General features: G+C 55.6%; 10 protein-coding genes and 1 non-coding gene across 11 annotated transcripts; 5 read left to right on the top strand and 6 right to left on the bottom strand.

Annotated features, from left to right (window-relative positions):
• Positions 1-1648: 1648 nt before the first annotated feature.
• D7B24_002546 (uncharacterized protein) lies at positions 1649-2312 on the bottom strand (the record flags this gene model as incomplete). The annotated part of the gene is made up of 2 exons (XM_028636751.1): positions 1649-2131; positions 2193-2312. The coding sequence occupies 2 exons, from the start codon at positions 2310-2312 to the stop codon at positions 1649-1651; spliced, it is 603 nt and encodes a 200-aa protein (XP_028491168.1).
• A 1596-nt stretch (positions 2313-3908) lies between these two features.
• Positions 3909-6194, top strand: D7B24_002545 (uncharacterized protein; the record flags this gene model as incomplete). Its single annotated transcript, XM_028636750.1, has 9 exons — positions 3909-4032; positions 4089-4223; positions 4276-4347; positions 4400-4536; positions 4593-5066; positions 5120-5193; positions 5247-5346; positions 5402-5713; positions 5796-6194. 9 exons carry the CDS (start codon positions 3909-3911, stop codon positions 6192-6194), a joined length of 1827 nt encoding a protein of 608 aa, XP_028491167.1.
• A 402-nt stretch (positions 6195-6596) lies between these two features.
• On the top strand, positions 6597-7959 carry D7B24_002544 (uncharacterized protein; the record flags this gene model as incomplete). Its single annotated transcript, XM_028636749.1, has 3 exons — positions 6597-6627; positions 6705-7821; positions 7881-7959. The coding sequence occupies 3 exons, from the start codon at positions 6597-6599 to the stop codon at positions 7957-7959; spliced, it is 1227 nt and encodes a 408-aa protein (XP_028491166.1).
• A 273-nt stretch (positions 7960-8232) lies between these two features.
• Positions 8233-9550, bottom strand: D7B24_002543 (uncharacterized protein; the record flags this gene model as incomplete). Its single annotated transcript, XM_028636748.1, has 2 exons — positions 8233-9094; positions 9159-9550. 2 exons carry the CDS (start codon positions 9548-9550, stop codon positions 8233-8235), a joined length of 1254 nt encoding a protein of 417 aa, XP_028491165.1.
• Positions 9551-10407: 857 nt separating this feature from the next.
• Positions 10408-12117, top strand: D7B24_002542 (uncharacterized protein; the record flags this gene model as incomplete). The annotated part of the gene is made up of 4 exons (XM_028636747.1): positions 10408-10557; positions 10628-10665; positions 10759-11168; positions 11249-12117. The coding sequence occupies 4 exons, from the start codon at positions 10408-10410 to the stop codon at positions 12115-12117; spliced, it is 1467 nt and encodes a 488-aa protein (XP_028491164.1).
• Positions 12118-13083: 966 nt separating this feature from the next.
• On the top strand, positions 13084-13845 carry D7B24_002541 (uncharacterized protein; the record flags this gene model as incomplete). Its single annotated transcript, XM_028636746.1, has 2 exons — positions 13084-13608; positions 13708-13845. The coding sequence occupies 2 exons, from the start codon at positions 13084-13086 to the stop codon at positions 13843-13845; spliced, it is 663 nt and encodes a 220-aa protein (XP_028491163.1).
• A 351-nt stretch (positions 13846-14196) lies between these two features.
• Positions 14197-15948, bottom strand: D7B24_002540 (uncharacterized protein; the record flags this gene model as incomplete). Its single annotated transcript, XM_028636745.1, has 5 exons — positions 14197-14453; positions 14517-14973; positions 15065-15249; positions 15341-15698; positions 15757-15948. The coding sequence occupies 5 exons, from the start codon at positions 15946-15948 to the stop codon at positions 14197-14199; spliced, it is 1449 nt and encodes a 482-aa protein (XP_028491162.1).
• Positions 15949-16549: 601 nt separating this feature from the next.
• Positions 16550-17692, bottom strand: D7B24_002539 (uncharacterized protein; the record flags this gene model as incomplete). Its single annotated transcript, XM_028636744.1, has 3 exons — positions 16550-17362; positions 17445-17549; positions 17603-17692. 3 exons carry the CDS (start codon positions 17690-17692, stop codon positions 16550-16552), a joined length of 1008 nt encoding a protein of 335 aa, XP_028491161.1.
• Positions 17693-18284: 592 nt separating this feature from the next.
• On the top strand, positions 18285-20617 carry D7B24_002538 (uncharacterized protein; the record flags this gene model as incomplete). The annotated part of the gene is made up of 5 exons (XM_028636743.1): positions 18285-18362; positions 18438-18765; positions 18837-19467; positions 19518-20087; positions 20164-20617. 5 exons carry the CDS (start codon positions 18285-18287, stop codon positions 20615-20617), a joined length of 2061 nt encoding a protein of 686 aa, XP_028491160.1.
• Positions 20618-20747: 130 nt separating this feature from the next.
• On the bottom strand, positions 20748-20819 carry D7B24_002537. The gene has a single exon. It is a non-coding gene; the product is annotated as a tRNA-Arg (tRNA).
• Positions 20820-21614: 795 nt separating this feature from the next.
• On the bottom strand, positions 21615-22148 carry D7B24_002536 (uncharacterized protein; the record flags this gene model as incomplete). Its single annotated transcript, XM_028636742.1, has 1 exon — positions 21615-22148. A coding segment is annotated over one exon (534 nt), but the record flags the coding sequence as incomplete, so codon positions are not given.
• Positions 22149-22179: the final 31 nt, after the last annotated feature.

The raw sequence follows: 22179 nt of genomic DNA, 5'->3' as shown, positions 1-22179 counted from the left end.
CGTGAAAGGCTTCGCTCTTGGCCATGAGTAAGAAGTGATGGCCTCGGGCCGAAGCCAGCTATCGTTTGCGAGTTGAGTCGTCATTCAGTGGACACACGATGCATGCGTTTGTGACATTGAGTGACATGTTCATGGAAGGGAGGGGAAATTGGTTACAAGCGTCAAGCACCTGGATCTACGAAACCAGAACGATCCGGCGAGATATGTTCAATGCCTTTCATAATTGGATCAGCCCGTCTCTGAAGAATTCAGTGAGGATTCCCGTGCTTGTCTCTTGTGGGCCGGCAAACTTCTCGGCATTTGTGATGATGCCCTCATAGCATCAGAACAAATCTAGATCGTTTTTATTAGAAGTCTGGATATTATTCGACTGAAGCCCATTTGTTGACATAGGCAGTGTATGAGTCAGATGATTATCCCACGGCTTTATACGCAAACTTGTATAGCAATGATTATCGCCAACAGTCCTTTCATGCACGTCAGGCCTCAAGCACTGGTATCTTGAGGCATGGAGGATGCATTCAAGAAAAAGAACGCCAGTAGCAGGAGACCCGAGATGAATTCGTACAATTTGGTCTGTATGGGAACCCTTCCCCCAAAAAGATTTCCTAGCTACTGCTTTTCAGTTTGCCGACGAGAGGAGGTGCTGATGCGTGCGTGTCAGGAGACCCGTGCAGAGCCACGGATCAGAGGGCTAGTCAGGGGCTAAGAACTACGAAAACGCGTATATAAGAGCTGCGGAGAGCCCCCTATTTGCGGAGGGCCAGAATTCAGCTGTATTACGACCCCAAATCTATAATCTATTGCCCGTGGACCACGTGTAGAAGACCTCTTCACTCTGCTCTAAGCCAGGCACTGACGGTGCGGCAGTAAGTGACCGCAGAATTCAGCTTCATGATGCTCCCGTCGAAGATGACGTGTGACGATTCATCCTGAATCTTTGATCATTCCTTTGAGTTCAGATTCCATGATTCTGCACGGTATGATGTGTGTTCTCGAAGGACTGCATCAACGGCTACTTGCTGAGGTAGACCCTCAAGACTATTGATCCCAAGCGTAGTCATATGCCCAACTGACACCCATTGTATCGCTTGCCAACAGGACTTAGTTCTAATCGTTCCTTTTTCAAGCTCATCGCGGCGGTAGAAATACGTCGCTGTTGTGTTGGCTTGCTCGCAATTGGCGAATTTACGGGCTTTTGCCGGATCTGAGTTACAGTACATGTGGTCGTCGTGAGTCCGCTCCGGTCAAACCGCCCCTCCCAGTGAACTAGAGAACGTTTTCAAGTTTAAGGAGCTGAAGATTTCCTACGTTGCGAATATATCATTAGTCCTACTAGACCTGAGCGCGCAGCTTGATGTTCAGCATGATGTGCGGATGAGGCGCGGCACCCGAAAACTAGCTTTGGTTGAGGTGGACATCTTTCATTTTTGGACTTGCTTGAATGCCGTCGATTTCTTGAGCAAGGAGACTTTTTGTGTAGTAACCCATAATTTGAAATTGTCGACAACGTTGCGTTACGTTCAGGTGGCTCAGAGTGCCACGTTTCTTCGTTTCAGTTCTATTATTCCGATGACTGATTATTCAGAAGTAACTTGGAAATGCAGAAGCAACTTGAACATGTAATTCTTTAAGTCGATATGGCTAGCTAATTGACAGCCTCCCAGTTCTCAGCAATGACGTCCATGATAACGCCATGGTCCTCGGTCTGCTTGAGGCCGCTCACGACCACAACGGCAACGACGCCCTCAACGCCGGCGACACGGATGGGAACACCACCGCCGTGGATGGCGTAGGTGGATGCCTGCTCCGGGCTCATGGCGAACTTCGCGGCAAACGCGGCCTCGTCGCCGGAGTACTTGAGGGAAAGGAAGTAGGAGCTGACGCCCCAGCGCAGAACACTGTTCCGCTTGCGCGCGACCCATCGCTCGTTATCGGGCATCACGCCACGACCGGTGCCGGTCTGGAAGATGACCTGCTGGGTATTCGCCAGCGCAATGGAGATGAGAGTGGGCTGCGTGTCGGCGATGGGATGCAGGCGAGCGTGGAGGAGGTGGCCAAGCTCGAGGGCATCCACAACCGAGAAGGAGTCAAAGTGATAAGTGTTGCCATGCTCCTTCAAAGCGTCTACCTGGGTGTCTGTGTAAGCATGTATGATAGTTCGAGCTGCGCGGCACGGGCGGAAAGCCTACCGTTGAGGGTGGTGCTGTGATGGGTGCGGGGGTGCCGGGGTTGCGGAGGACTTCGGACAGCACGGCGGCTCCGTGCCCGGCATCATTCCGACGGCGAAGGACTTGCTGAGACGACGACATGATGGCGCTGAGAGGGATGTGCGTGGTTTGTTGTTATACGATGGCTTCGCTGAACGTTCAGAGAGAGAGGGGGGTATTCACTGATGAGCGAGTTAATGAAAAGCTTCGTCTACAAGCCACACTGTATTTGGCCGTTTTACAATGTCACGTCAGCATCTCCACCTTTTGAATGGATTGCCCCCCACAAGGCGACGGGAGGCGTTGATCTGCTTCGCGGCGGTAGAAGTGCCCGGATTCCGGATCCAACTTTATGCTTTACCAATGGATCTGGATCTGTGACATGGGTCACGGGCGTGGTAATGGGAATAATGCCTTGCCCTGCCAACCTGCTGGGTTATCCGCTCAGCCTCTCACCGGCACATCGTGCATCGTACATCATTTGACACGCAAGCCTTCCCCGAGGCTGCGAGATCGACAGCGAAGATCAAGGTGTGGGTATGCGTGGCAGCGCCCGACGTGAAGAGGATCAGGGGGGGGACGGTGGAAAGGGAACGCCTGGCCTTCTGATCTGAGGCCCACTCAAGATCCTGAGATTCCATCCCTCAGTGTCTGGGCTTGTCCTACGCTTCCGAGTAACATCATCGCTCAACGCCAAGTCTCTGTGCCCTCACCGAACCGTTTCCAGCCACCATCTGCAGCCGAACCTTGATCTGCTCCGGCAGCCAAGATCAACAGGAGCTTACTCATGGCGTCAAGCTTCCCCTCATTTCTCCTAGCCTTGACTTCTAGCTCGCTCTTAACTCTAAGTTCAAGCTCAAGGCAACCGGGCCCCTTAGCCGCACCACGCTCTCATCCGTCCTCCAACGTCCGCCCTGTCGAGCTTTGGCGTTCGGTGCGACCGCCTACGTCCAATGAGGCCAGCGAATCTGTACGAGTATGTCGCGAAGGATTCCACCCGTTACAACCATAACAGCGTCATCGTCGCACGACGCTAGCCCCGATCACCGTCCTATCGGCCACTTCGGGCGTCATCTTTCGACCATTGACGGGCCTTGCCGCCCACACCGTGATCCCCACCATGCCTCAACACGCGGGGAGAGGTAGATTGTTCGGACGTAAAAGCACGCGAAAGAAAGACAGAGCTTTCCGCAAGGCGTTTCTCTCCAATTGCTGCATGGGAATTCGAGGCTAATCCCAGCCATCCCGCGTGTCTTGTTGCTGGCGTTGCCTAGCATGTGCTGTCGCTGAGCCTAGACGGGACGCGAGGCGCACTTGGTCTCCCGTTGCTTGTCTTCTGTTTGGCCGGACCTTTCGATCCAACGCGCATCACCAACCTAGGATGACGTGCAAGGCGTCTTGGCCGTCAGCGCGGGGAAAGCGTAAGCTTGGTCGGCTGCCCCGGGGGTTGATGATGAAGGGTAAGCTTATAAGTTGGAGATCCTCGTGCTCTTGCTCAGCAGCATGTGGTAGGCCTCTTTGACTCCTCGGCCTGTCCGGATCTCTTGTTCTAGTCAATCGAGGCATTGAAGACGCCTTGTAGCTCTGCGACTCTCTGAAGATTGAGTGACCTGCCCGATCTCTCCTCTCGCTTGCTCCTTAGCAAAGACCTGCCGTTTGTCCGAATTTCGAGGAAGCTGCTCGTCCCGATTGTGCAGTATGCTTTCATCTACACTGCCCGTGGCTGTTGCCCTACTGGGTATTCAAGCAGCTCTTGGCCGCCCCATCCAAGGACTTGATCGGGCTGAGATCGAGGAGGCGTACGACTTCATCATTGCTGGAGGTAAAAATCCTGTGCGTTACCAAGTAGTCTCAACGATCGTTGCTGACGGTTTTCAGGTGGCACGGCCGGCCTCGTGGTCGCGAACCGCCTCACCGAGTCCGGCAAGCATCGCGTCCTCGTCCTCGAGGCTGGACCCGACCCTAGCATTGTCGCCGCCTACAAGCCTCTCGGGGGCAATCAGCTGCTTGCCGGTATGCTTCCATGGGACAGTGGACCGATCTCTGGGTATTGACGAAGAATAAGGCTCTGCCATCGACTGGCGATTTGACACTGTGCCCCAAGAGGGCCTCGATGGCAAGATCCTCACCTACTACCGTATGTCCAACCCATCCTCTCCATCAATGCATGTGGGGGCTGACCCGTCTAGGTGGCCGAGGCCTTGGCGGCAGCAGCGCAATCAATGGCTTCTACTATGGTCGTGGTACATCGACCGTCTACGACAGATGGCAAGATCTGGGCAACCCCGGCTGGAGCTGGGCTGATGTATACCCTCTCTTCATCAAGGTATGTGAAGACGGCCTCATTTGCTAGGAAAGCGAAACGAAGGCTGACAAGCATAGGGCACTCACTTCAACCCTCAAGACGAGACCAAAGGTTTCGATAATACGTACAAGACATGGGACCCATCGGCCTACAGCGACGGCCCTCTCGAGATCGCTTACCAGGGCTTCGTCCCGCCGACGGGCATTGCCTTCATGCACGCCTGTGAGGCGGCCAACATTCCGATCGTGCACGACTACAACACAGGCAACAGCACCGGCGTCAAGCAGGGAACAGCCACGCTCGACGCCAACCTGCTGCGCAGCTCCAGCTACGACGGATACCTGAAGAAGGCCATCAATCGGACCAACCTCGACGTGCTGTACTATGCGCCGGTACAGAGCCTGCTGTGGGACACGGAGGGAGAGAAGCCCCGCGCGACGGGTGTGCAGTTCCTTGATCATCCCTCCGGACGCATGTATCAAGTGCATGCGGCCAAGGAGGTTGTTGTGTCGATGGGCGCTTTCCAGACGCCGCAGCTGCTCATGGTTTCGGTATGTCGCCGGTCTGCGATAGAAGTCCTTCAGGAACTGACATGTGATGTTAGGGAGTTGGGCCAGCCGCAGAACTGGAGAAGTTTGGGATCGAACCTGTCTACATCAACGAGAACGTCGGTCAGCAGTGAGTGAAAGTGACCCTGCTCAACATAGCAGCATTGACTGATGATGTCGCAGCCTCGACGATCACAGCGTCTTCAGCATAATGGCAACGGTTGCCGACGAGTTCTCGACAAGCCAGTACGCAGACTTTGACCTGTTGCAAGCCATTCAAGAGGTCAGTGCCAATGTCTGCTTCGCCTCGTGGTTGAACGAGTACTGATGCCTAGCAGGAGTTCTACACCAACGGCACTGGAGTGTACACGGCCCCATCAGGCATTACCAACGGGTTCCAGAGACTCCCTGAGGAAGAGCTTCGGGATATTGGCGCCGGCGCCGTCGTAGATGCCGGTCTCAGCGATCAGTCTCATATCGAGTACCTGTTCGAATCCATCTTCTACCCCGGAGGGCCGACCCCGTTCTACACGCCGCTCGCCAATGAGTCGTACATTTCCTTGACAGCGAGCAGCATGGTGGCTCTGTCCCGCGGCAACATCACTCTCCGGGGAACCTCCATGTCTGCTGCACCCAACATCAACCCCAACGTGAGTAATCCCCCAACATCTCACCTTGAGACGCTTGCCTTCGGTCGGCTTGGAGAAAAGGGAAAGCGGCTGACAAACACAGTACTATACGCACGATGCCGACCGCGCCATCGCAATCCAGGCCTTCAAGTACCTTCGCAAGATCCTCGCGCACCCAGAGCTCGCCAAGTTCACCTACGGCCCCGACAACGGCGAGGTCAGCCCCGGCGCTGCTGTCAGCTCGGACGACGACGACGCCATCTTCGAGTATGTCAAGGCCAACACGATCCCCAACTGGCACGCCTCAGGTACGGCGCGCATGCGGCGCGAGGACGACGGCGGCGTTGTTGACGCGCGCCTGAAACCGTACGGTATCGATGGGCTGCGCATCGTCGACTGCAGCATCATCCCGGTGCTTCCAGATGTCAATATCGTTGGGCCTGTGTTCATGATTGGCGAGAAGGGTGCACAGCTCATTCGCGAGGATTACGATGATTGTTGAGATGAAGACATCGACAAGGTGATGGTGCATCATGTTCGAAGCAGGTGATCGGGTTCGTGATCGGATTTGGATAGTTTTGCGTAGCCCGTACTAGATGCTCCCATGGATGAATCTTTATCCCCCCCTGGGGCGATCTCCAGCTGTTGGGCGCAGGAAATAATGGATATTCTTCTCTGCAGTTGTCGTGACTGGCTTTCTACCATTAATTGACGTCATGGACTTTGAGAACCCTCCGTAGTCGAGGCCATGTCATGGCATGTCATTGTGCCATCACAATGAAGCCTGTCGATTCCATTGTGTACCTTATATTGAGTTTCATGGCTATTCCCAAATCTCCCCCAACGCCCGAGCAGACATCACCATCCTGAACCACACAGCACATTCACACACACACACAGCATCATGCCTTCAGCAATCGTTACCGGCGCGACTGGTAACCTACCCTAAAGCCCCAGTCTCTCAAGGAAAGACTGAAAAGGTCCCTCTGTACCGAAGCTGACAGATCCCCAGGTATCCTCGGCCGCGAGATCGTCAACCGCCTCGGCGACAACTCAGATCAGTGGCAAACAGTCTACGCCCTCTCGCGCTCTAAAAAGGGCGCCTTCCCCGCCAATGCCCAGCACAAGTCGATCGACCTGACAGGCTCAGCCGACGACATGGCCGCGAGCCTCGAGGGCGTCCAGGCCGAGTACGTCTTCTTCGCCGCCTACCTGGAGCAGGACACGGAGCAGAAGGCCTGGGACGTCAACGGCGCCATGCTCGAGTCCTTCCTCGCGGCGCTCGAGCGCACCGGCGCCGCCCGGTCCATCAAGCGCGTTGTCCTCGTCACGGGCGCCAAGCAGTACGGCGTGCACCTCGGCCCGCCCAAGAACCCGATGCTCGAGTCGGACCCCTGGCTGCGCGACGAGGGCCGGTTCCCGCCCAATTTTTACTACCGACAGCAGGACGTGCTGCGGGCCTTCTGCGCGCGAACAGCCTCTTCGTCCGGCGGCGACGGCGCGTCCTGGACCGTCACGTACCCGAACGACGTCATCGGCGTGGCCAAGGGCAACTTCATGAACCTCGCCACGGCGCTAGGTCTGTACGCTGCCGTCAACAGGGAGATGGGCCGCGACCTCGCGTTCCCCGGGTCCGAGACGTTCTACACGCGCTTTGACTCGTTCACGGACGCGAGACTGCACGCCGAGTTTTGCGAGTGGGCGGCCCTCGAACCCAAGGCCGCCAACGAGGCCTTCAATGTCGTCAATGGCGATATCGAGAGCTGGCAGAACATGTGGCCCATGCTGGCGAGGCGGTTCGGCAGCAAGGTCAAGGAGGACCAGTTCGTCGGCGAGGGTGAGGACGCCGGCTCGAAGAAGCTTAATGACCCGTCGCCCCTCAGCATCTTTGAGGCTGAGTCGGGTCTCAGGGGCAAGGTCGAACCGGGCAACCTCGAGTACAGGGTTGATCTCGTCAAGTGGAGCCAGCGTGACGATGTCAAGGAGGCATGGGAGAGGCTGGCTGAGCGCGAGGGCCTCGACAAAGAGGCTTTCGAGAAGGCGACTTGGGGTTTCTTGGTTTTCATTCTAGGCCGGGCCTATGATCTCGTCATCAGCATGAGCAAGGCCAGGGAAATTGGATGGACTGGGTGAGTACACAACTCAAACTTCCGGGATGAATGAATACTCGTGCTGACATCTTTTCCAGTTACAAGGACACGTGGAAGGCTTTCTCCGACGTATTTGCGCAGCTGGAGGCTGAGAAGGTTCTGCCCAAGACTCACTGAGGGGAGCATGCGGCGCAGAAGAACGTCTTTGATTCGAGGCTAATACCGTGATCATCTGAGACGATTTCAGGAAGCCAAATGACTTTCTGTGATCAAATGGGTATCACCAACCACGTAGTTCGCAATGAAATCTAACCCATAACTCCGTATCCTTGCAACCCTCATATCCAAACCCATGCTCATTATTTCGTTGCTTCAAAAATGAGTTGCGGCAGCTCAAAGAGCCTCAAAGAATTTCATCCACCACAGTGCTTTTCGTTCCTCTTGATGCACTCACGAAAGGGTCTTGAGCTGCATTAGTGCCCTCTCTTCGTCGAACAGCACAACTACGTCAGTATGGCCTCTGTTGGCAGCAAGGTCAATCGGCGTATCGCCATCAACATCCACGTTGTCGAGGTTGGCACCGTTATCGAGCAGAAGTCTCGCGATGGCTGGGAACCCTCCATATGCCGCCATACTGAGGGCCGTCCAGCCCCATCGATCTTTGGCGTTGACATCCATGCCCACATGGATCAAGTCGGCCACCTTTTGCAGGTTGCCATCGCTGGCAGCCTCAATGATGGCAGTGTCTTTGACCACGATTCTCTGCAACAGCCGACTCACGGCCATACGTCGCTTCGGCTTGACGAGCGGCCAGTTGGGTGCCTCGCCGTCCTCTGGCGTCGGCAGCAGGCTGTTCGTACGCTTTAGCTGGACCTTCTGCTCAAAGTCCTCGTTGGCGGCACACAGAGTGATCGTGCTCGGCCTGCGACTGCCGCCGTTACTTCCGTACCCCGAATCCGTAGCCGGGCTGAACGGCCCAAACAGCGTCTGGCTGCTGCTGCTATTGCTCGTGATGGACCGGCTCGAGACGGATGGTTTGCGGTTTGGTGATTCAGTGTCAGGCACGGACTCGTCGAGCAAGCCGTCAGCAAGGGCTTCCTTCATCCATTTCACGATGTAGTCGCGGTTCTCCTCGACCACCATCGCGCTGATCCCTACGTCTTCGAGTTCTCTGCGGAGCTCACTCCAGGTCTGCGGCGAGTCGAGCGTCTCGACCACATCTTCGTCGGTGACGACGGATCCCTCACGAAGTCCGGCTTGGACTTCCATCATAAACTTATTCAGGCGCTTCTCGATCCTCATGGTTGATGAGCTAGCGGGCGTCGACGTCAGCAAGGAAACGAGGACAGGACAATGAAGGAATGACGGGCTCTCACTTGATCAGCGCAATGTTGAATGCGCTCAACATGGTTGTTGATGAGATGAGACGCGAGCGAAGGTCGGCCAGCTCCTGGAGTCCGAAGCGCATGCGGTCCCATGTGCGCTGTGCCTGGGTGCCGAGGCTGTCATACCTTGTGATGAGCGATTCTAATTCGTCCAGAATGGGTTTGCACGCGTCACACAGCATGTGCAGGCGGTTGATACGCGACGTGTCGAGGTCGGTATGCTCCTGGAGGTAGTCCTCCGTCTCTCTCAACACGGCGTGCAACGACATGAGGTCGGTCGACACCTGCTTGAAGTCTTCGCTTGCATCCTTGTAGGCTTTGAACAACTTCCAGGCCAGACCCGAGACGAGGACAACGTCCCCGATTCCCACGCCAAAACTCATGATGGATCAATTGCTGGATAGAGAAGGTCGATGTCGAGTCGGACACGAAGACGCACGCTGGTGGATGCGATGTGGTAGGTTGTCGCCACTTTGCACCAACGACAACGGAAGACCGGCCAGTCAAAAGGCTAGAGAAGCACGCAACGAAATCCTGTTTGTCGAGAAGTACGCCCGATGAACATGGTCGTTGTGAGAGCCTCAGCAATAGTGAAGCGAAAGGGGCGTTCGTCTGGCGTGTCCGTGGCGAGGCAGATTCGTAGCCTTTATGGCGGGCGTTTTCCCTCCCCTCCCCGCCAAGGGTACCACGAGCCTCCGTTCTCCTGGGTCTTCGGGGTGCTGCTCGTTGAGGGAACCCGGGCTGAAGATCACTGGGGACGGGTCGGCTCGTTCACTGGTCGGAAGGATCATAAGGCCCATTATGTCGTCTAGATAAGACGAAGGGGGTGCATGCCCTGGTGCGTTGTGGCGTTGAAGCGTATTTACAATTGGACTCGTCTCGCGACACTGACAGGCTCCGCCTCGGGCAACCTGTCAGGCGCACCCAATCCAGCGCAGCTTCCTGCAGCCAGCGACAGGGAAACGGCCAGCCACCAGCGCTTGCCGTTCAGCCTTTCATGCCTTCCCTAACAATCCCCTAGTCGCTCGTTCCTCCCCCCTCAAACCGGCCCCTGCTTGCTCTTCCCATAAGGTAGATAGAGCTGAAGAAGTCCTTCCACCCATTTCACTCTCCGCCTCCTCGACACACAAGCCCACCCCCCGGGACCGTTGATCAACTGCCGCCAACATCCCATCTTACTCGCTGACACGCCTCCGGACTTGACTCCCCTCCCTCCCCCCCCATAGCACACTCGGCAACCATGCCCCCGCTAACAGACACCCCCCCTGCTGTGCAACCTCACATTGGAATCATCGGAGCGGGTGTTTCAGGCCTCCGCTGCGCTGATGTGCTGTTGTCCGAAGGCTATCAGGTTACCATTCTCGAGGCTCGAGGCCGCATAGGAGGCAGGGTAAGCTACCCGTCCCGGCTAACCGCGAGCCTTACGAGTTGCCAGCGCCGTGGCTGAGACTATTGAACAGATTTGTCAATCAGATGGCCTCGGATACACAGTCGATATGTGAGCTCTGATACCCCAGAGAGCCTTATTTGCCCCTCACTTAGGACAACCTGTCGAGAGCCCCTACGTGCTGACTTTGTCTCCTTTTCGTAGTGGGCCGAACTGGATACACGCGCAAACAGAGAATTCGGAGCCACACGCCATATCCCGCCTGGCCGAGGAGACCGGAACGCCTATGCACAGCTGGAACGACAAGCAGCTCATATTCGATTCCAATGGCAGTGCAGTACCTGCCGACACGACGGAACGACTGTCGACCCTGTTGTGGCAGATAATCGAAGAGGCTTTCAACTTCAGCGCCGATGCGCAAAAAGGCACTTCATCCATTGACAACGACGCTTCTCTCTATGACTTTATTCGGGACCAGGCTAAGGAGAAGCTTTCTGACGAAAATGAGCGGGCACTTCTGCTCAAGATGAGCGAGATGTTTGGAGCTTACATCGGCGAGCCGGTGTGGCGTCAGAGTCTCAAATTTGCTTGGATGGAGGAGTGCTGCGGAGGAGGTGCGTGACTGCCGTCGCTTTGATCTGCCCTCATCTCTCCCCACCCATGCATGTGTTTCTTTCTCACTAACAAACATCAGAGGAGCTGTTTGTCGAGTCCAACTACTCAAAGATATTGGCCAAGATTGCTCAACCCGTCGAGAGCCGCGCCCGTATACTCTTGAACACCTACGTCGACTCAATTTCCTCGTCCGAGGCAAGGGAGCCTGGCGGCAAAGTCCATGTCGGTACCAAAAACGGAGACTCTCTGGCTTTTGACGAGGTTGTCGTCACCACGCCGCTGGGATGGCTCAAGCGAAACCAAGACGCTTTCACGCCCCGACTGCCGGCCCGCATCTCATCCGCCATTGAGAACATATCGCTTTCCCAGCTCGAAAAAGTCTTCATCACTTTTCCATCTGTTTTCTGGAATGCACAGCCCGAGTTGGACGATTTCCCTTGCTACACCAACTGGCTGACACCGGAATACGCCGAAGGCTCGAACCCCCAACGCTGGCCTCAGGAGATCTGGGACCTTTCCACCTTCAGATCGCCAAACAACCACCCGACGATTCTCTTCTACACTTACGGCGACTGTGCCAGGCACATCGTCAACGCCATATCTGACATGTCGCGAGAGGATGAGCACTCCTTCCTGGATGACTTTTTCCGTCCATACTATTCTCGTCTTCCCAACTACAGCCCCGATAATGACAACTGCAGGCCCAAGGCAATACTCGCCACAAAATGGCTAAAAGATGACCTCAACGGCAATGCGAGCTACTGCAACTTTCAGGTCGGAGTGCACGAAGCTGATGAGGACGTGTTGACCTTCAGGAGAGGTTGCCCGGATCGCCGGCTCTGGTTCAGCGGAGAGCACGCCGCGCCCTTTGATGAGTGTGGCACAGTTGCTGGTGCTTACTTGAGCGGCGAGGCTGCTGGCAAGAGAATTATCGCAACATATGTCTGAATTGCTTCGTCAGCATGCGAGCTCGTTTCGCAATTTACTATCATCTACGACTTCGGACGGCTTTGACGGCAAGAAGCAGGAGATACTTTTTGCTAGATTTCTGGACACGATGAATACGCGACTTCAGGAGACTCGGGCCGCGTCATGGTGGTCGTCTTTCATGACAGGTGCCGAAGTGCCGGCACCTACATGGCACGGATGGCTCGCGTCGCGAAACTCAATTGAGCAGGAGGTCTGATGCGGGAATTGTGATGGGGGCGGGATCGGGTCATCCGAACTTATGCCTGACGTTTTTCAACGCGTGCCCGGCACGAGCGGCAGAGCTAACTCTACTTCACGAATCGCATCAGTTTGAGATGAAGCTCCTGGGCGCTCGGGTCACAACCAGAACGAAGTTCCAACGCTTGACAATTCACATCCGGTAGGTGGAAGTCTCGGTGCCTTGCATATTATTCCAAGGATATAGGGATGAAGTGCCCTCCCTGATGCTCCTACCTAGCCTCAGATCCCCCACACCCACCAAAAAGATACTCGGCGAGCATTGATCAGTCGCTCGTTTCATTCGATGTCCCCTGCGTTCCACCCGGCAGGCGGACAATCTGGTTGTGAAGTCTTTTAGCGTTCAAAACAGGTGTCTGGTAGGGTAACATGTGGCTTCTGGCCGGCACAGTCGAGAACAACTACTTGGTGAAATTAGGCTCTCAGATGCCGGAAGCTATTTGTTTTCCGTCGAGTTGCAATATAACCAGATGCGCCGTCTGATCTCCTGAAATTGTTTAAAGAGGCTCCTGGTCCTTCATGGTTCACCTACCTCTACTTTGAACCGTCTCTCATTCTAAACTTACCTATTCACACATATCGTCTGTCGCCGGTCGACGCTTCTTTTCTCGGCCCTTAACGAAATCAGTCCTTTCCACGTCGATTTTCCCTAGCGAACATCACACACAAGCTTCTTCGCTTTCCAATATGGCTCGCCTTTCCATCCCGGTTCTCCTCGCCGTCTTCTCGGCCACGGCTTCTCTCGCCTCGAAGCAAGCCTCTGGCTCCGCAGCCCCCGGTCCCGGAGCCCCAGGCTTCGGAGCTGCAGGTTTCGGAGCTGCAAGCTCCGCTGCGTGCCAGCGGGCCGTCCTCTTAGCTGAGGGCATCAAGCTCAACATTGACGACCAGAACAACGAGGTGTTGTCCCTGACCGCAGTCAGCAATGCCCTGAACGCCAACGACGCAGCCGCCTTCCAGGCCGCCAAGACGGACCTCCTCGGCTTCGTCAACAGCGGTATCGAGATGCGCAAAATGAATCAGGCCATCGCGCCCGCCGGCAACAAGGCTATCGCGGGCCTCGCCATCGTCGCCAACGCCCAGACCGAGGAGCTCAACCTGTCCAACAGCCTGAGTGGGGACCCCGCTAATAAGGCGGCGGATCTCAAGACGGTTGACACGCTGAAGGCTGACTTTGCGGGCGGGATCAAGCAGAATATGCAGAACATGGCCGACGTGAGTATTACTGTTTCCCCTCATGAATGATTAGCAAGCAGTACTCTGTGGTGCTGACGGGCTTTCGATACATTGATGTGCTGACGTGCCTTGCTTCAGGCCCTTTCTACCTGTGGAGGTATGCCACCTCCTGACGTTTTCAACTTGACGGCCTTCGCACCTCCACCTGCACCCGCCCCCGGTGCTGGTGCCAATCCGTTCCAAGGCAAGGGGTTTTGGAAGCTCTTCCGCGCGTGATCTGCGCCGATTACGATTTGAGTCAATGTGAACAGCGTAAGGGAGAAGGGGGGGGGGTATTTAGCAGAGCCGCTCGTCATTTGCAAGCTGTGTCATTCGTGCCGCTGTGCGATACGGAGCTGGTACGTGTAAGTAAAGGACGAGTCACCAGTTGGGGAACATTGTGTTCTCTTTTGTCGTTGGTCTTCTTTTACCATGAGCCTCTTGCAATGGAGACTGAGACGTACACAATGCGCAAAATGTCAGATATGGACAGAGAAACATAGAGCAAAGCTTGCATTAAAGGAAGATTTTGGTTGAACTTCAGATTCTGGATATGCCTCGTTCCCATGCCGATATTTCACACACCGTTCAGTAGGTGTACCTAAAATTGTGGTTCTCGAGGTCGGTGCTGTCCGCCCTGTCCGCTTCCAGTCCAATCTGGAGATCATCCTGTGGCTTGCCGTACTTCGAGTCGCGCCTCTTGTTCTCTGCGATGCACAAAAAATAGTAAGAGATTCCCGCAAAGGCTATCAGTGCAAAAGCGCACAGCATGCTGCCGATGCCGAGTGGGTAGTGAGGAGCCTGCCGCTGCAGGTAGAACTGGGGGCCAACAATGTTGCCAACCGCTGGTGAGGCGCTCTTTATTAGTGATGCGACTCGACTCCATGTGATGATCAAGGGCTACATACCATAAACAACGGCGATTGAGATGCCCATGAAACTTTTCTTCGTAGCTCCGGCCGTGTTGGAGGACGACAAACTCAGCATGAACACCCACGGGACATTGTAGAAGCCCATGAGGTAGACACCGGCCAAGGATGCGTTCCGCTGGGTCGCGGCGTCAAGCGAGTGCACCATGATGGCACCAGCCATGCCGATCAGGGACGAGAAGATCCAGAAGATGCAGCGCACGTTGGGCACCCAGAAGGTGATGGCCGTCAGTATGGCGCCGCTGACCATGGCCACGGCCGCCTGGGGCGTGGCCATAAGGACCGTCTTCGTCCTGCTGAAGCCGTAGCCGGCGATGATCAGGGGGTTGAAGTTTGTGACGCCTGCGTTGGCAATGGCGTAGCCGAAAGCGCAGGCCCAGATGCAATAGCACTTTGGATCGCGCAGCGTCTCTAGAATCTGCTTTGCGCTGAAGGTCTGTAACGGAGCGTCAGGCAAGGACAACTCGACGGCATGTAGAGCCCTTCCCAAAAGATGGAAGAAGCAACAGTCCTGGGGGGAGACTCACCTTGTGAGAGTCGATGCCCGTCTGGTTCTCGGCAAGACGGACAAGAGCGAGTTTCTTCTCAGTTTCGTTGAAAAACCAAGCTTTGGAGGGCGAATCGGGCAAGGCGAAGAATACAAGACCTCCAGCGAGCACCGTAACTGCGCCGTAGATGATGAAGATGTACTGAATGCCAGTTAACAAACGTTCTGAGAGTTTGACTAAGTGTAGTCACCTTCCAGGTAGCTAGAGACCCGTCGATCTGGCCGATAGCGTATGATAGAATGCCGCCAAACACACCAGCAAAGGTGTTGTACCAGAATGCGGTTCTCAGAGGCTGCTCCTCCTTCCGATACCACATGGAGTTGACGATCATCATGCAGGGCAGCAGGGCGGCCTCAAATACGCCGAGTAGGAACCGGATCGTCGCCAGGCCGGCAAAGTTGTGGCACAAGGCCATGAAGCAAAGCGACGCTCCCCAAAGAACAAGGCAAACTCCGACATATTTCCCAATGGGAAGCTTGGTCATGAGCCACAGGTTGGGTAACTCCATGGCCAGGTAGCCGAAATAGAAGATGCTGCTAAGCCAACTGTACTGCTGGCCCACCAAGTTGTTGTCTTCTCTCAAGCCGAACACGGCTGCATATCCAAGCGCGTTCTGCACCCCCGTCAATTTGACCGGTCAGAGTTTTGGGAGAATCATACATGTCGCATACCTTGTCGAGAAAAGCTAGTGTCATGCTAAGGATTGCCAAAGGCATCACAACCAGGTCGGTCTTGAGCAAAAGCCGACTGGCTTGCGCTTTGCTCAAGCTCTCGGTCGAGCCCTGGTCGTCCGTGACCAGCACGGCGTCGTTGTTTCTCGGTTCCTTCTCCGATGACATGATGTCACTAATGTTGGAGGACATGGCGTTGGCTCGGAGGCAAGGTTGATAGCGGCAGAGCCGGCTCAAATTCAATTGCGGGGATCAGATGTGGACGATTGGCGCTGAACCTCACACTTCTGCACAGAGTGAATCTCACAATCTGCAGGGTCTCATGGCAGCCTTTGATGCCAGGAGCTCTTCACATTTTGTATATCGCATTGCTCGTCGAGGGCCGAATTGCGCGATGGTGTTGAAGCTCAAGAAGTGAAGATAGCTGATGACGTGATGGTTGGCTGGTACAAATGGGCCCCCTTTTTCGGCCGTCACCGAGGGTCATCTCGGACAGTACCGAGATAGCCATCAGCTCAGCAGCACCACGCTTCGCGTTCTTTTACCAGGCGTGAGCTTATGTTGTGGACAGCAATCGCCTGTCGTGACAGGGCTCCCAACCAGAGAGCGCAAGGGGGAAGAAGAGTCAGTCGCGTTCTCATCCTTGGTAGTCGATCGCATTGGTAACTCACGCCACCTACCTCTGTGCTCTTCGTGGCACATTGTCTTAACAGTTGGAACATAACAAGCTAAGTAAATGCAGATAATTGATTGTGTGCGATGGAAGCCTTTCCGCAGCTCTTAAACTAGTGAACTACAGTTTGGATTTGAAGTTCCTGAGATCCCGTGTTGCTTCGACTTCCGCCGTGATCTCGTCCCGACTTCTGCTCACATCTTGAATCACGAGCTCTGCATAAAGCTGCTGGATCCTCTCGGTGATCACACCCCTCTTGCCGTCTCCAATCTGTCTCCCATCCACTTCCACGACATGCAATTGAGATGGAAAAGTTCCCGTGCAGAAAGCCTCGTCGGCTCCGTACACCTCCGTCAGGCTGAAGTCCAGCTCTCGCACCGTGATCCCGTTGGCACGACATACGTCGATCGTCTTTTGACGCGTGATACCCTGCATCTGGTTGTCTTTTGTTGGAGCCCAGACCTCGTCTCCTCGGATGATGAAGAAGTTGACCGAGTTGCATGTTTTCACGAACCCCCGAAGGTCGAGCATCAGTGCCTCGTCTACGTTCATAACATTCGCGCTGATGCAGGCCTGAACATCTGTGGCTTTGGAGATGTGGTTCCACTGTTCATCCTTGACGTCGGGTGGGCCTCGGCGCACCCAAGTCGTTGCGAGGCGCAGGCCGCGAACCTTTGACGCCGGATCGATCGCCTTGACCTCGGGAATGATGACGATAAGAGGCAAACCGATGTTGACATGTGGGTTTTGGTATGGTGTTGATTTGAGGCCACGGCTGACAACCAGACGAATATGGACATGGGGTTCCTCACCCATTTCGTTGGCGTCAAGGGTCTGGTGCAATAATTCTAGCAATTCGCCCTTAGTCAGGCCGAGATCCATGAACATGGCTTTGGCTGATTGGAACAAGCGGTTGATATGCTCGCGTGCGAACTGGATTCGCCCTCTGTTTGCGCGTATCCCCTCCTTTCAAAAATTGTTAGGCAAGTTCCGTCGGAAGAAGATCACAACTTACCCAGATGCCGTCGCCGACGAGAAAATTAGAGTCAAAGACCGACACTACAGCCTCTTTTCTCGGAGTCAAGTAGAATTTCCCTGTGATGCCATCACGCATGCCGACCTGTATCACGGTCAGCTTTGGGGCCGACTACGTTCCAATGTTTTCTCTAATACCAAGATTGAGTCATTCTTCGAGTTGGGCACCACCGCATGTGTTGACGCAACGTTGCTGCTGTGAGATGCTGTTTCGTCTGATGAACCCATCGTTTTTGTCAAGTCAGACCGAGGAACGCTTGTTCAGCTGTGATAATTGCGTGCTTCCTGGAAAAGCACTCTGCGGCTTCGAGGAATATAATGAAAGTGAAGAGGCGTATGATGAGAACGGGCGACGCCGAACTCGTTCGATACTCTCCCACTTGCGTCATACTCGGTTGAGACCGACGCTGTGGAGCTTGTCCAAGAAAAGACAGGGCACCATGTTCGCAGAGATGAGCCACCTTTGACACTAGGTCTAGAAGGAGCATCCGCACGTCAACCTAGAACTTATTGCAAACACTATTGAAGCTGCTCGGAAATCCTCAATTCGTTATCTCACGATCTTCAGAGTATCGCTCCTCCGAGGTGTTCCGACACCACCCGCGAAAACAATGGTTTCCTTGACGCTACCCTGGCCTGACTCGCGCACAGTTGAGAATGAGGGGTTACAACGAGCATCAGCACGCAATCCCACGGGTCTCGTCGTTTTCTTGCGGCCCCTCGGTCTTGTCCGAGCCCCCAGTCGTTTTATGTCGCCTAGACATCTGCCCTCTCACGGCAGATACCGCCCCAGCTGGCCAGTCGCCACATTCCATCGACCATGGATATCGACTGGAGTCTAGGCTTCCAGCCTTCATTTTCGAAAGCATGCAGCCGATGCCATGCACGGAAGGTCAAAGTAGGTGGCCCAGCATGTCGCAGCCACGTGGGACTTTTCCCTCCCTGGTGACCACGAGCTAACCCTCACCAATAGTGTGATCAGCGGGTGCCCCGTTGCACGCGATGCGAGAAACAGGGCGAGGACTGCAACATCACCGAGTTCGTTGCATACTCTTACGCAACCGTAGGAAGCTTGCAGGTACAGATCCGTGATCTACAAGCCAAGCTGGCCATCGCGAGTCAGAATGCAGCCCCGAACCAGACGACCATCACGGTCAGCGAGGCCCAGATCGCGATGCCAGCAGCCCCGCCCCCGCCTATGCGGGCCGGCCAAGCACCTTGGGTGGGTGTCGGGAAAGAAGCCGAGGAGGTCGGGTTCCTAGCCATTGGCGGTCGAAATAGGCACTCGGATGACAAGTACGGTACGTGAACCAGGACGTGACGCCTGCCAGGACCTCCACGTGGCTGTCGCTGATGCCAGGTCTCATTGCAGTCGGCAGTGCAACGGGCTCAACTTTTGCTCGCATCTTTTTCAAGCAGCTTAATCTCGTTGCCCCCGCCATGACAGGTCGATATGGAGACAGCCTGGAGCAACCTCCTTCGGAACGGATGGCCTCTCTACCTTCGCAGGCCGTCGCAAGTTTCCTGCTCAGGCAGTATATCGCCCGTGTCCACACGTGGTGGCCTGTACTTCAGCTTCCAATTCTGCGGCGGACGTTCCGTGCCATTTACGAGGACCATCGCAAGTGCGGCGAAGCGGACAAGTTCGTCGTCTTTATCGTCCTCGGTCTTGCCAGCAGTGAGTCTCAGGACCATAAGGAGTACCAGAGCCTGATGGACATGAATGAGCCACTGGCATATTTCCAAACGAGTCTTCGGTTCTTTAAAGACTTCCATGACCATCCGCGTGATTTGTTTGGCATTCAGGCGGTGATACTGCTCACCATCTGGATGCTCAACTCGGCAGCAGGGAGTGATTGCAACGACCTATGGCACTTATCGAGATATATCATGTCAGCAGCGATCGAAGCTGGCCTTCATCGCCACAACACAGACTGGGGATTCGGCGCCGAGGAACTCGAAATCCGCAATAGGACCTGGTGGTGTGCCTACAACCTGGAAAGGTGAGGCACGAACCCACGTGTGTCATGTGCAAGACTAACCATCAATGCAGACAAGCAGCTATCGTCACAGGCCGCGTCCTCTCAATACGAGATCACGCCATACATGCGCTGATGCCAGTGCCCCTGAGCTTCGATGCCCTGAGCGGCCCCGAGGCTCTGGTTGCGCCGGTCTACCACAAACACACAGTCAGGCCATTCAGTCTAATGATACGCCTCCGCCAGATATCGGGTCGAATTCTAGAGTCGATTTACATCGGCAGGGGGCCCGATGGCAAGGCGCTCGCGACGTCATTCCAACAGATTTGTACCATGTCTGACGAGTCGCGGCGGGACTTAACGCAGTGGAAGCAGCATCTTGATGAGGCAGATCTCAAGCCCTCCCGCGAGTACTCGGAGATGAAGATTGAGTACTGTATCCTCCAGCTCCTGCTCAATCGACCGAGTCCTACGTTTATGGTGCCCTCAAGCCCCATGATCGCCACCTGTTCCAAGGCTGCAGCGAGCGCCATTCACCAGTGGTCCAAGATTGAGGCTCGGTATGGCATCTCGGCTGTCTGCCGCTGCTTCAGACAGCTCCATGCCATTCTCCTGGCAGGCCTGGCCGCGCTCTACTGTGATTGGTAGGTACTCATGATACTTCGAGATGATGCTCACGGCGCAAAGACAAAGAGCTGACAACAGTCCTCGTACTCCCAGGCAGGCCATGGCTATGGCAAGAGAAGCTGGACCAACGACTTCCACCCGCAGACATCGCCACTGGAACGACACAGCGGCCTGCCTTGACTTGCTAGAGCGCGGCATTCCGCAACTCAAACTCACAGGCCTCAACAAGTACAAAGACCTGCTCCAAGCTGTGAGGAACAAGGTCTACGCCGAATCGATGGCCCCGCCACGCACAGCAATCACACCCCAGGAGTCATTCATGGGGCCCGAATCCCTCGACTCCATGTCTGTAGGCAGCATGGGCTACGACGGCGGCTCGAGCCTGCTGTTCGCTGAGGACAAAGGAATGGAGACATACTTGAACCAGGTTACGGGGTTCTTCGACGGGGGCATCATGGACATGGACGAGGCACTGAATGCTTGGTATGGCGCCGTCATGGAGGAGATGCAGCCGATGCAAACGGGGCCGTACGAGCAACGAGAGTAGACTCACGACCAGTGCCGTCCTGGCCATGTCATCGGCACACGTCGGTCAGTCGCACGCTGGCGACGCGCACCCCGAAACGACAATTGGAAAGTTAAGAAAAGAGGCAAAAAGGATTCTTTCAAGTTGAAAGACCTCCCGGTGGGACTCGAACCCACAGCCTTCGGATCAGAAATCCACTGCGCTACCATTGCGCCACGGGAGGATGGTTGTCCTGGCCGGCAACCTGCGTGTATTATGTAGTAGACTCGCTCGTGGACTGTGATAAAACGGCTCCCCACGACCCTCAGATGGCAACAGCACCTCAAAGAGCGGCACGAAACCCGAAATGCTGTCGTGTACAAAGCGAATATCAGTTCCGTACTGGTCTCAGCTATTTTCTCGGTTTGTTGCTGTAGCGAAAGGCATCATCACGGATGAAGACGTCCTGTCGACTCGGGCACTTCCCACGGAACCAGTGCCCACCAGGCAGAAATCCCACCCAGGTAAAATGCAGTGAACTACAGCGGGGTCACTCATCCCAAAGGCCATGTGGCAGTCATTTAGGAGATATTTCCCGCATGATGTTTAACTTTCGAAATGACTCGTGGCCACTGCAAGCGGACCCCCAGCACAACAGTCCGATATCAACAGGATGTGGCGGTCAAGATCACTCGATGTAGGCGATCTTCGATCTCAGCTCTACAACATCGCGAGCTCTGCCGTCACTCGTCCGTACATGCGAGACGTACAACGACTTACAAGCCCATGTCACACTCATCCATCACATTGCAAAGGCATGCTGCATAAGTATCATGAACGGGGTCAAGCCCCATATGTATTTGTACCAAGGCCCATCCAGTGCCTCTCAAAAAAAGATATAGCTATATACACCAACGTGAAACATGTAAAAGTTGAAGGTCTCTAATTCATACAAAGAAGTTGTGCGCTTTCTTCGCCTGTCCTATGCTGTCTCGCCTTTGCGGGGCATCAGACACAGGCACCACCGTCTCTACGCAACTTAGACAGTGTACGCAAAGCGAGCCTGGCGGCGCGCGAGACGGGCCTTGCGAGCCTTGCGCAGGGCGCGGCGGCGGCGGGTGGCAGGGCAGCCGGTGTCCTCCTCGCCATCGGCGGGCGGGGCGGTGACGGGCTCCGTGGCCGAAGGGGGAGACACGGGCTCCGTGGGCGCGGGGACGGGGTACTCGGGCTCGGAGGGGTACTCGGTCTCGACCGGGGCAGGGAGAACGGTCTCCTCGGGCGCCGTGGGCTCGTCGTCGCCACCGGCGGCGGGAGGAGGCACGGGCACGGTGGCGTTGCCGCCAGCAGGAGGAGCAGGAGAAGGAACGGGGACGGGAGCAGGAGCAGGAGCGGGGGCAGCGGCGCCATCGTCGCCAGTGCAGTCACCGTCGGACTCCTGGCCGTCGAGGTTGGCAGTGTGGTCGGAGCAGGCGTTGGGCCAGGTGGCGGGGCCGAACATCTTGTACTCGGTGGGGGCGGGGTAGTAGATGCCGATGTGGATGCCGGGCTCGGTGCCGTCGTAGGCGCCGGGGAACTTGACGGCGGGGGAGGGGGCGCCGTTGCCG

This window comes from Verticillium nonalfalfae (assembly GCF_003724135.2).
Source record: "Verticillium nonalfalfae strain VnAa140/NRRL 66861 chromosome Unknown scaffold_162, whole genome shotgun sequence".
In the NCBI taxonomy this organism is placed as follows: domain Eukaryota; kingdom Fungi; phylum Ascomycota; class Sordariomycetes; order Glomerellales; family Plectosphaerellaceae; genus Verticillium; species Verticillium nonalfalfae.
Note: the sequence above shows the minus strand (reverse complement) of the source record. Positions and strands in the feature narration are given on the sequence as shown.